The 12,439-nt window shown below is 50.1% G+C and overlaps 1 protein-coding gene across 1 annotated transcript; it reads right to left on the reverse strand.

Annotated features, from left to right (window-relative positions):
• Window positions 1–9,916: 9,916 nt before the first annotated feature.
• LOC311199248 (olfactory receptor 14C36-like) lies at window positions 9,917–10,840 on the reverse strand (the record flags this gene model as incomplete). Its single annotated transcript, XM_084273307.1, has 1 exon — window positions 9,917–10,840. One exon carries the CDS (start codon window positions 10,838–10,840, stop codon window positions 9,917–9,919), a length of 924 nt encoding a protein of 307 aa, XP_084129433.1.
• Between the last annotated feature and the right edge of the window lie 1,599 nt (window positions 10,841–12,439).

Raw genomic sequence — 12,439 nt, forward strand, 5'->3', positions numbered from 1 at the left:
TCTGTCAAGCACACAGGGCTGGGGACACTGCCTGTAGGCACCGAGGGGAGACCTGTGAGGCTGAGAGAGCTGATGGATGCTGAGAGCTCACTGGAGGAGAAATCTGCACAGCACTCTCCCTGGTATGTCTGTGGGTGCAGGGCAATGCAGGTTCTGTTCCTGGAGAGATCTCCTAAAGCTGGGACATGGGGCAGTGTGTGGGGTTCTCTATAGGACCAGAAAGTGCTGCCTGAGTCAGCACAGGGAATAGCAGTGTAAGGTTCTTCTGCTGTAAGAAAGTTCTACATGGGTCAGGTTTCCTCCCAGCTCCAGCTGATCCTTAAGAAATTGCAAAGACACTTTGAGGAACAACACCAAGGAAGCATTTTTCCTGTAGGCAGAGTCTTTGCTTTCACTTTTACTCTCCTATGGGCTGTGCAGACTTATTTCTTCCCATAGGAATATGCAATGGAAACTCAGTTATCATTAAGATGTCACATTTTTGCCTTAGCCCTGCACAGGCAGAAGTTCCGTGGGCCAGTGCCCAGATGCTGGGAGGGGTCTGCAGAGAAGACTGAACACAGAGCAGGTTGGATGAGATCTGTGAGCACAGAGCGGGAGGTGACATGGGAAAAGCGAAGCAGCTGTAGGGACAGCTCCAGGCATCAGAGACATTGGGAACTGAGGGAGAAGGAGCTGCTCCAAGAAAATCCGTGGCAGTGAGGATTTGGTACCTCCCTGACATGCCACACAGTGCAGACCTTAATCTACTACAAGGAACACCAGATTCTGATCACAGAGCATCAAGCACAGGGCAGCTGAGAGCAGGGCTGATGGACACAGCAGCTCTCCCCACTCTGCACTCAGGGGAAGGTTTCACTGGCACTGCAGCAGCAATGTCAGGGAGTCCTGACAGAAGAAACACTCCTCAGTTGCAGTGAGGAGAAAACCAAAGCTCCAAAGCTCTGCTCTGCCCTCGGTTGAAGCTGGAGTGACAGTGCTGAAAAGCTCATTCCTATCCACAGGGGATTTAGTCTGAGGTCACAACATCCTTCTATTTACTGACTGCTGCCAGGCAGGACTGAGTTCTCCAGAGCCCACAGCTGACCCTCCTCCCAGCAGTGGCACGCTTAAGACAGCACAAAGCAGACCTCCCAAAAGGGACCTGCCAAAAGTCTTCCTGAATACAGAGAGTCAATCTGAGGGTATTCCCTAAGAGTTGGAAGATGTTTTCCTGACAGATGCGTTTCCTAACTTCTCATTGTGCCTTTTCCTCTATGGATAGGTCTCCACGCTTGATGGCAGCAGATGTCCAACAGCAGCACCATCAGCCAGTTCCTCCTCCTGCCCTTTGCAGACACACGAGAGCTGCAGTTCCTGCACTTCTGGCTCTTCCTGGGCATGTACCTGGCTGCCCTCCTGGGCAATGGCCTCATCATCATCACCATAGCCTGTGACCACCGCCTCCACACCCCCATGTACTTCTTCCTCCTCAACCTCTCCGTTACTGACCTTGGCTGCATCTCCACCACAATCTCAAAGTCCATGGCCAATTCCTTGAGGGATACCAGGGTCATTTCCTACACAGGATGTGTGGCTCAACTCTTTTTCCTTTTATTTTTGATCATCACAGAGCTCTGTCTTCTCACTGTCATGGCCTATGACCGCTACGTTGCTATCTGCCACCCCCTGCACTACGGGACCCTCCTGGGCAGCAGAGCTTGTGTCCATATGGCAGCAGCTGCCTGGGCCAGTGGGTTTCTCCATGCTGTGCTGCACACATTGGCTCACAGCCAATACATTTTCGCTGCCCCTGTGCCATGGCAATACTGTTGACCAGTTCTTCTGTGAAATCCCCAAAATCCTCAAGCTCTCCTGCTCATATGCCTACGTCAGGGAAACTGGAGTCAACGCAGTCAGTGTCTGTTTAGTTTTAGGTTGTTTTCTGTTCATTGTGGTCCTATGTGCAGATCTTCAGGGCTGTGCTGGGGATCCCCTCAGAGAAGGGACGGCACAAAGCCTTTTCCACCTGCCTCCCTCACCTGGCTGTCGTATCCCTGTTTGTCAGCACTGCCTTCTTTTCCTATCTGAAGCCCCCCTCCACCTCCCACCCAATTTTAGATGTTGTGGTGTCATTTCTTTACTCGGTGGTTCCACCAGCAGTGAACCCCCTCATCTACAGCATGAGGAACCAGGAGCTCAAGGATGCTGTGTGGAAACTGATGACTGGATATTTCTAAGCAGCAATAAACTGATCATCTTCTTCTACATCCATCTGGCCATGTAACACGTTAGAACTCTTCTTATTTTGTAAGGATTTTAGATTTTTATTTTTTCCTTCTATATTTTCTAACCCATTATAACATGGTGCACGTTTATCCCATTCCTAATGTAATATCTCCCTGCTCCAGGCCTAAAGACATCTTTTCAGCAGACTTGATGTATGTTTGCACTTTCATCACAGGTCTCCACCCCCGTTTGCTCTTTTTTCATTCTGATGTCACTCAGCTCTCTCCAGTGTCTGGTTTGGGCTTCAGAATGTTGGATAACATCCCATCTTTCAGAAGTCTGTTCTGTCAGAAGGTCAGTGTGTTGATAAGTGAACTTTATATGTATCTGATTAAAACTGTATTGGGAGAGAAACTCCCCTGAAAGCTGACCCCCTTCACATGACAGTTCCTCCCCATTCCTCCAGACCTTGGAGCCCCACACTGAGACTGACTGCTCCAGAGGTGGCCTCAACAGTGCTGAGTCTAGATGTATCAGAAGGGCCACTCTCCTCCCAGTGCAACCGAATGTGCTCATGGCCAAATTCCTGTTCAGCACCTCTGACTGCTATGGCATCCCCTGGAACGACCAAATTCTTGTCCCTGCAGCCTGTTCTCTATTTGTCATATCTGAGCTGCCTTGATGTGCAGGGGTTGTGATGGGACCTTTCTCCTGCTTTCAACACAACGAAGAGCTGGGCACCGAGAGTCCACTCTCTCTATAGGAGGATGTGGAGGGGTGGGAAGTAATTGGGACATGGGGAAGGGAAGGAAAAGGAAACAATAAAAGATAGTAAAATACACAACACTGGTGATGCCCGGTGCAGTTTCTCACCAAACCCACACAGCTCAGGCCCCACAGCTCAGAGCCCTGCGCTCCTCCCCCCCACCAGCCCCCTTTATGCTGAGCTTGATGGAATTGGCATGGAATACCCTCCTTGGCCAATTTTGGGTCACCTGTGCAGGTTTGTTGAGGTCTTTTTGAAGGGAAACTCCATCTTTTTAATGGTCCACATGTGCTTGCAGGTGTCTCTCCAACTTGTGGTGCCTCCAATGAAATGGCAGCAATAGGTGTTAGAGACCCTGGGACTCCATTGCTGGACGTTCAGCATGTTCGATGTTGGACTATGGGAGAGCCAGAAAATGACATCTGGCACTGTTAGGACTGTTCCTTTGGCTGGGAATTCATGAGCCTCAAGGTTTATCGGGCTGCTTGCGTACTCTTGGGGAGGTTTCAGGCCAGGAACATCTGCCATCCCTCACACCTTTTGCTTGGGATGTACTGCTGGACCTTTAACAGGTTGGAAGGTGAGCACTGGTATAGCCAGAACATATAGCACCATAATATTGCCATAAGCCTCCCCTTTTACCCCCCAAATTCCATTATATCCACCCCCAGAACCTTTGTACAACATCCCCACACCCCTCCCATCACCTATGGGTGTCCCCACAATTAACCCTCCCAGCATCCCTGGTGGCTCCCCAAAACCTAATTACCCCCACCCCTTCATTTTCACCTCCAAATCCCCTCATATCTCACCCAAACACTACTCTACTCCCTCCAGATGCCCTCCCTTCTGCAATCATGGTTGCCCCCCAAACCTTCACCCCGCCCCCCAGCATACCCTTAATCCTTCCCAGGTACCTTGGCAGGCACTCCCCCCTTCCCCCCATATCCCCCTTGACCCCCTACTTCCCCCAAAGAAATCCCACTTATACACCCACAGCACTGCATACACCAATCCCAGGGTCATTCCAGAACCCATAGATTCCCCCCTCACTCCCCAGCACTGCATTAAACCCACAGCACCACTGCTGGCCGCCCAACAACCCAAAACCCCCTCCTTTCCTCCTCAAATAACTCCATATCTCCCCCTAGCACCCTCTATGCTCCCTGCCTCAATGTCCCTTTGACCACCTTTGGGTTCACCTCCTACCCGCCTAACCTCCACTCCAAACCCAACATTATAGCTACACAGTGACCCTGGTTGCCCCCAAAGCCCTCTAGAAAGCCCAAACCCCACACTTCCCACCCAAAATCCCCCCATGTTCCCTGCAGCACTACTCTACATCCCCCATGCCACAACTCCTCAGTGCTAAGGGTTCCCCCAGCACAACTTATGCACCCTCAGCCAAACATTATCAGCCCAGAAAACTCTATACCCCCCAGCCCCATATTACTCACACAAACCCCTTCCTTTTGAACTTCAAATTCCACCATATCTCCCCGAGCATCCTGCTTCAACCCCTACGCCCCCCCAGCAACAGTAAATGTCCTCCCTCCCTCCCCAGCCTTATCTTAAACCCCAATCACATTGATACCCCCAAACACCATATTATTACCCCAAAACCCGCTGTAGCAGAGGGGAAATATGGTGCTGAGGGGGTGTGCAAGTAAGTGCTTGGCAGGAGAAAGGTCTCTTTTATGTTAGTGCTGAGATCAGCCATGGTCAGTCTTGTATTGGCCATCTTGCTTTGCATTGTCCTTCTTCTGCTGACTTGTTTTGCTCCTGGGAATGAGCTGTAGGTCCTGAGTCTGGTTATCTGCAGACAGGGAAGGGACTGGCATGGATAGAAGTAAAGCAGGTGTGTGAATAGCAGCCTCACAGAGGAAAAGGGATGAGGAGAAAATGCCTTTGTCCTTCACGGTAAAAAGCCCAACACCAGCCCCACCCCCTGACAAAACAAGGAAATGGGAATAGCACTTCTGAAGGTAATGGAGACTTTGCAACAGATGTGCCACAGGATCACAGAACGTTGGGAGTGTGAGGGGACCTTGTAAGATCATCTAGTCCAACCCCACAGCCAGAGCAGGATCACCCAGACTAAATCACACAGGAACACATCCAGATGGGTTTGAATGTCTCCCAAGGAGGAGACTCCACAACCTCTCTGGGCAGCCTGTTGATAAGGTCACCCCTCAGTCTCCTCCGAGCTAAAGAAGCCCAGCTCCCTCAGCCTCTCCTTATAAGGAAGGTGTTTCACCCCCTTAACCATCTTGGTAGCCCTATGCTGGACTCTTTCAATAAGTTCTGTGTCCTTTAACTGAGGGGCACAGAATTGAACCCACCATTCTAGGCACAGTCTGATCAGGACAGAGGAGAGGGGGAGAAACACCTCTCTTGACCTACTAACCACACCCCTTCTAATACACCCTAGGATGCCTCTGGCCTTCTTATCCAGGAGGGCACATTGATGGCTGATAGTCATCCCATTTTCCACCAGGACACCAAGGTCTCTCTCACCTGTGCTGCTTTCCAGGAAGCCAGTTCCCAACCTATACAGGTACCTGGGGTTGCTCTTCTCCAGATGCCAGACCCTACACTTGCTCTTGTTAAATCTCATTAAACTTCTCCCCAGATATAGTAGTGCCAAGAACAACTCCAAATATACAATATAGTCATGAGGCAATCACAGTCCTGCCCTGCTGTTGTGCACTGGGAAGCTGGAAGAAGATTCCTGACGTTTGACCAAAAGTTAACCTTGATGAAGTTTGTGGGTTATACCAAACTCAGCAGGGCAAGTAGACACGTGGGAAGGGATTGCCACCCAGCAGGAAGATATGGACAGGCTGGAAGAGTAGGCAAGGTCAAGTATGGGGTCTAGGAGGTAAGATATCATAATCCAGGAGTGCAGCACTGACTGGGATCCACCTGGCTGGAGAAGAGCTCTGTGGAATGGGACCTGGGGGTTCTTGTGAATAAGCAGCTCACTAGGAATAAACAGAGTGCTGCTGCAGCAAACAGCTCCAAGGTGCATCAACATGGGGATCACCAGCACACATGTTGAAGTCACTGTTCCACTCTACTCAGCACTTGTCAGGACCCACCTGGAATACTGGGTGCGGTTTTGGTCACTGCTCTAAAAAAAAAAGAAGTTCTGTCCAGTCTGGAGAAGGTCCAGAGAAGGGCCACAAAGATGACCCAAGGCCTGGGAAGCTTAAGGAAAGGCTGAGGGAGCTGGTTTTTTTCAGTCTTCAAAACAAAAAGACTTAGAGGACACCTCATCAACAGGTCCCTGTACTGAAAGGCTGTCTACAAAGAAGGGAGAGACTCCTGGTTTTAGAAGGAGTCACATAGAAGAGCTGAGTACAAGTTCCTGCTGGAGAGAATCCCACAGGACATAGGAAGAAACTTTTACCCTGAGAACCAGGGTTTGCACAATGTTCCATGGGAAGTGACCGATTCCCCAACATCAGACATTTGTAAGAGTCAGTGGGATGGGGTGTGGGGCCAGTTGGTCTGTGTGGTGCTTTTCTTGAGACTGAGCCCTTGCCAAAAATGGTTGGACTATATAGTCCCTGAGTTCCCTTTCAGACGGGTACTCTGTGATTGTCTGAGTCTAGTAATATCATCACTGTCCTCCAAAAGCATTCTTATGAGTTGAGCCCTCCTGTTTTCACCCTCAGGCAGCTACAACAGTGGTTTTCTTCCAAGACAAAGGGGAGCAGACTGTGAGGACATGAGGCTTCTTCCAGTGGCCCACTGCAATGTCATTTAGAAAGGATCTCTTGGTTTTATTTCTTATTTCTCACCTTGTTTAACATGTATTGCTGTCACTTTGTTAGTTGCACCACCAGTTGGAGAGCCATCTGTAAGCACACAGGAACCATTAACACAATGGAGCGTCACTTCAAACAAACCTTGAGAAACTCTGGGATTAGATTTGAATAAAAACATCAAGAAGATTCCCATCCAGAGGAGATCTTCTTAATCTGATCTTAATTTGGCTGGGGTGGAATTAATTTTCATGTTGTCGCCCCCCTGAGGTGAAACCATGAGAAAAGTTTCCAGCTCAACACCCCCACATCAAGGCAGCTCAGAGATGATGGGTGGAGAACTGGCTGCAATGAGAAGAATTTGGGCATTGCAGGGGATGCCATAGCAGTCAGAGGTGCTGAACAGGAATTTGGCCATGGGCACATTGGGCTGCACTGTCAGGAGTGTGGCCACACAGACAAAGGCTGTTCTGGTCCATGTGGACTCAGCACTGGTGTGGCCAAGTCTGGAGCAGTCAGTCCCAGTGTGGGACTCCCCAGTCTGGAGGAAGGAGAGGAGCTGTCACGTTGTCAGATAAAAGTCTGCCCAGATATGGCTAGGGGTCTTGTGTGGAGAGGCTGAGACACACAGCTTCTTTAGCCTGGGGAAGGGGAGACTGAGGGAAACCCACTCTGTGCAACATGGAAAGAAAACATGAAAAGGAAGTTCGTGTGGAACTGCAGCTTTGAAGGTCAGAATGGCCATGAAGATAAAGAAATCTCATTCTGAGGATAGGGCTGTGGTGCAAAACGTCACTCAAGAGCAAGTGTGGGTGAGCTGGTGGCTTTGTGTTTCTGGGATCAGCTGGTGAGAAGGGAGAGGGAAGTGTGGGGTGGGCTGTGGTGCAGATGGCCAAGGGTGCCAGCCACTTGGCTGAAAGCACCTGATAGATACGAGGTCTTTGTGGGAACAGCAGGCGAGGAGGGAGAGACAGCAGAACAGGCAGGGATATTGTGGGGTGAAAGTGTGGTGGGGGAGGGGTTTTGATGCCTGCAGCCTGAAGGAAAACAGGCAAAGGCATGGGGTAGTGTGGGATGGGCTGTGTTGTAGATGGCCAAGGGTGCTGCCCAGGCTGAAAGGTCCTGAGAGAAACAAGGTCTTTGCCCCCTTGGCTATGGCTGATGGCTCTGCCACAGAGGCCTCAGAGGAGACACATTGTCCTCATGGCCATGGAGCATCGTTGCCTCCTTGCACCCACCCCAGGGGAGGTCACCATATGTGTTACCCCTGTCCTTCCCTGAGACACAGGTGAGGATCAGGATCTGCCTGCCCAGGGGCTTGGGGTCAGCACTTGGCATTTCTGCTTCCTCAGAACAAGCCAGGGTGTCGTCAGCATCAGAGCTGCCTGTGCTTTGCCTGTGTTTGTCCTCATGGCCTCCAGTTGTCTGCTCTAACGAGCCCCTGGGGAGGCTTTGTCAATAATTTCTCCCACTGGGGTTCCTGAATGATTCAAGGCAGTTTGAGCTTTATTCTTGAATTTAACTTCTTGAGAGATTTCTTCACTCTCCTCTTGGTATCTGAGGTCTGTGGACTCAGAAGAAATCACACCATGGGGCTCATTATCATCCAGAAAGCCCTTACAAGCATGGCTCTCCACGTAATTGTCTTTAAAATAATTAGTGCTTGTATGACTAATTGGGGAGGTTTTATTTGAGAGATGAAAATTTCAAAGGAGTTTCACAATGGAGGATTTTTTCATAGGAAAAAATGATTCTGTCATATCTCTGATCATGGAAGACAGTTCAGCAGCATGCTGCAATGGGGGCTGGTCCAGAGGTCTCCTAAGGAGATCTGGACAGGCAGGAAAAGCAGTCTCTTCAGATCCAGCCCTGCATGGAGAACCTTGCTCTTCCCCAATCCCAGCAGTTCACTCACTGGCTTCCTGGGACTCCAAACCCTTTTCCTGGCATCATCTGTGCTCACAGGCATGGACAGATTTCTCTGACAACAAACAGCAGTTAAACATGATGCAGTTTCATAACCATGAAATCTCTCTCCTCAGCTGCCTGCTATGGCCAAACAGCATGTGAAGGGGGTCAACTTTACTGTTTCCAGTGGTGCACAGCCTGAGGAGGTTTCAGGCCAGTAAGATCCTTCATCTCTCACAACTTCTTTTTGCCAATGGCCTGGACATCTGGACCCTCAGCTGCATTCAAAACTGTCTGGATGGTCGGGCCCAAAGGGTGGTGGTGAATGGAACAAAATCCAGCTGGAGACCGGTCACCAGTGGCGTCCCCCAGGGCTCAGTCGTGGGTCCAGTTCTGTTCAACATCTTTATCAATGATAAAATTCATCCCCTGGATGAAGGGATCAAAATGTTCCTTCAGTAAGTCTGAAGATGACACTAAGCTGGGAGGAAGTGCTGATCTGCCTGAGGGGAGAGAGGGTCTTCAAAGGGACCTGAACAGGCTGGACCAAATGGCTGAGACCAATGGGATGAGGTTTAACAATACCAAGTGGAGTTGGTGTTTTTGCACATGGGTCACAACATCCTAAAGGTCTTTTCAAACCTTGTGATTCTCCGATTCTGTGAAATGTTTCCATTTGCACCAGGGGAGAGTTAGGTTAGATGTCAGGAAGAATTCCTTTACTTAAAGGGTAGAAGAGTATTGGAATAGGCTGCCCAGGGAAGTGGTGGAATCAGCTTCCCTGGAAGTATTTAAAAGGCATGTAGGTGTTGTGCTTCAGGTCACAGTCTAGGCATGGTGAGGCTGTGGTTGGACTCAATGATCGTAAGGGTCTCTTTCAACCTTAGTGATGCTATGATTCTATGGCACAATTCCAGGAAATTCCTGTTGTGTCATTGTGTGAAAGCATTGCCATTTCAGACAAGTAGTTGACTGATTCAGCTGATGCAAATGTGCTTCTAAATATTTAATTAATGTCAGGAGATAGTAAAAGAAAAAAAAATTCTGCACATTTCCAGGCAGACATGATGCTAAGAGAGCCCAGCTCCTCATCAAAAAGTGTATGGGTCACACTAGATGTGCAGATACCTCATTAGGAATAAGATAAACGTGTCCCATCATATTATAGCTCAGAAAATGAAGAAAGACAAAAACTTCAAATAAATAAAAACCCTACTAAAAAGGGCCAGTAATATGTAGAAGAAGGTAAGCAGTTTATTGCTGCTTAGAAAGATCCAGTCATTAGTTTCCACACAGCATCCTTGAGCTCCTGGTTCCTCATGCTGTAGATGAGGGGGTTCACTGCTGGTGGAAACACCGAGTAAAGAAATGTCAGTACCAGGTCCAAAAATGGTAAGGAGATGGAGGGCGGCTTCAGGTAGGCAAAGATGGCAGTGCTGACAAACAGGGAGACCACAGCCAGGTGAGGGAGGCAGGTGGAAAAGGCTTTGTGCCATCCCTGCTGCGAGGGGATCCTCAGCACAGTCCTGAAGATCTGCACATAGGACACCACAATGAACACAAAACACCCAAAACTTAAACAGACACCAAAAATTATAACTCCATTTTCCCTGAGGTAGGCATCTGAGCAGGAGAGCTTGAGGATCTGTGGGATTTCACAGAAGAACTGGTCAACAGCATTGCCCTTGCAGAGGGGAAGGGAAAATGTATTGGCTGTGTCTAGCACAGAATAGAGAAACCCAGTGGCCCAGGCAGCTGCTGCCATGTGGACACAAGCTCTGCTGCCCAGGAGGGTCCCGTAGTGCAGGGGGAGGCAGATGGCAACGTACCGGTCATAGGCCATGACAGTGAGAAGACAGAACTCTGTGACGATCAAAAATACAAAGAAAAAGAGTTGAGCCACACATCCTGTGTAGGAAATGGCCCTGGTGTCCCACAAGGAATTGGCCATGGATTTGGGAACAGTGGTGGAGATGCAGCTAAAGTCAAGTACAGAGAGGTTGAGTAGGAAGAAGTACATGGGGGTGTGGAGGTGGTGGTCACAGGCTATGGTGATGATGATGAGGCCATTGCCCAGGAGAGCAGCCAGGTAGATGCCCAGGAAGAGGCAGAAGTGCAGGAGCTGCAGCTCGCGTGTGTCTGCAAAGGGCAGGAGGAGGAACTGGCTGATGGAGCTGCTGTTGGACATCTCCTGCTGTCAAGTGAGGAGACCTGTTGAAGGAGGAAAAGACAGAGAGAATTTGGGGAAATCCCTTCCACTACTTATGGAATGCCCTCAGGTTGACTCTTTGTATTCAGGGAGACTTTTGGCAGGTCCCTTTTGGGAGGTCTGCTTTGTGCTGGCTTGAGTCTGTCACTGATGGAAAGAGGGAAGTCCTGTGGGATGTCTGTAGACAGGGGTCCTGAAGTGAGTGTCATCTCAAGGTCATCCCCAACAATGGATGTGCCCAGATCCCCAGTTAACTGGGTGACAAAGACAGCAAGGACAGGGCAGGGACAGAGGGAGAAATGCTCCAGCCATGGCTGGAAGTAAAGGGACAGACAGACAGGCACTCAGGGCTTTTTCCTCTCAGCAGGTTGGTCTGCCAAGGAGAAGACTCAACCTGAAACCCTGGAAATCTGTGTGCAGAGTCTCTGCTGGGTGGCAGAAACCAGGGGGTCGGTGAGTGAAAGGGTCTGCATTGCAAGGAATGTCAGGGAGGTACTAAAACCCCACTGCCAAGGCATTGCTGAAAGCAGCTCCTTCTCCATACATGACAGTCTCTGCTGCCTGGAGCTGTCCCTGCAGCAGCTTCTCTTTGCCCATGTCACCTCCCGCTCTGTGCTCACAGACCTCATCCAAACTGCCCTGTGCTCAGCTCTGCTCTGCAGACCCCTCCTGGCATCAGGGCACTGCCCTGGGAAACTCCGTGTGTGCAGGACTCAGGAGATCCTCTGACAAGTCCTAATGACCAATGAGTTTGCACTGCCTGCTGCAAAGTTATCGAGAAAAGCTCAGCTCCCACTTCCCACCCAGTCAACAAGAGCAGAAAATTCAAAGCAAAGTCTCTTTACCTTTCTCCTCCAGTGAGCTCTCAGCAGCCATCAGCACTCTCAGCCTCACAGGTGCCTACAGGCAGTGTCCCCAGCCCTGTGTGCTTGGCAAAGGAGCTGCTCCTGGGCAGAGCTGTCTCTCTGCAGCGCTGCTGGGTTGCCATGAGCTCCCTCCATCCCAGGAGCCTGGCCCAGCTCAGCAGGAGAAGACCAGTTCTTGTAGGCTCCCTCTTGGTGTCTCAGGCCTCATGGGGATCGCTCTATGATCTCATCTCTGAGATCATTCTGCCTGGGAGCAGAATGATCAGCACAGGGAGAAATCATGCAGGGAGAAAGCACAGGGGGAGGTCATGCAGCTGTTACTCTCATTGGCAATACAGTCTTGACACCAACAATAAAATCAATCTATTGCATCACTAAAGGCAAAGAGAGCAGAGCAATGAGAAAAAAAAACCTAAAGAAATGGTATTTTTAAACACGCACCTATGACCCTCCGTTCTTATCCCAGGGTCCACTTCACTCTTTAACTCTCTTCTCTCTCCAACTGAGTGGCACTGGGGGACAGGGAATGGGGGTTGGGGTCTGTTCATCACACATCGTCTCAGCTGCTCCTTCCTGCTCAGGGGGAGGACTACTCACTGTCTCCCCTTGCTCCAGCATTGGGTCCCACCCACAGGAGACAGTCCTCCATGAACCCCTCCAACGTGAGTCCTTCCCACATGGCTTCAAATCATCACCAACTGCTCCAGAGTGA

The sequence above is a fragment of the Gallinula chloropus genome (genome assembly GCF_964237585.1).
Source record: "Gallinula chloropus genome assembly, chromosome: 19".
Lineage (NCBI taxonomy): Eukaryota > Metazoa > Chordata > Aves > Gruiformes > Rallidae > Gallinula > Gallinula chloropus.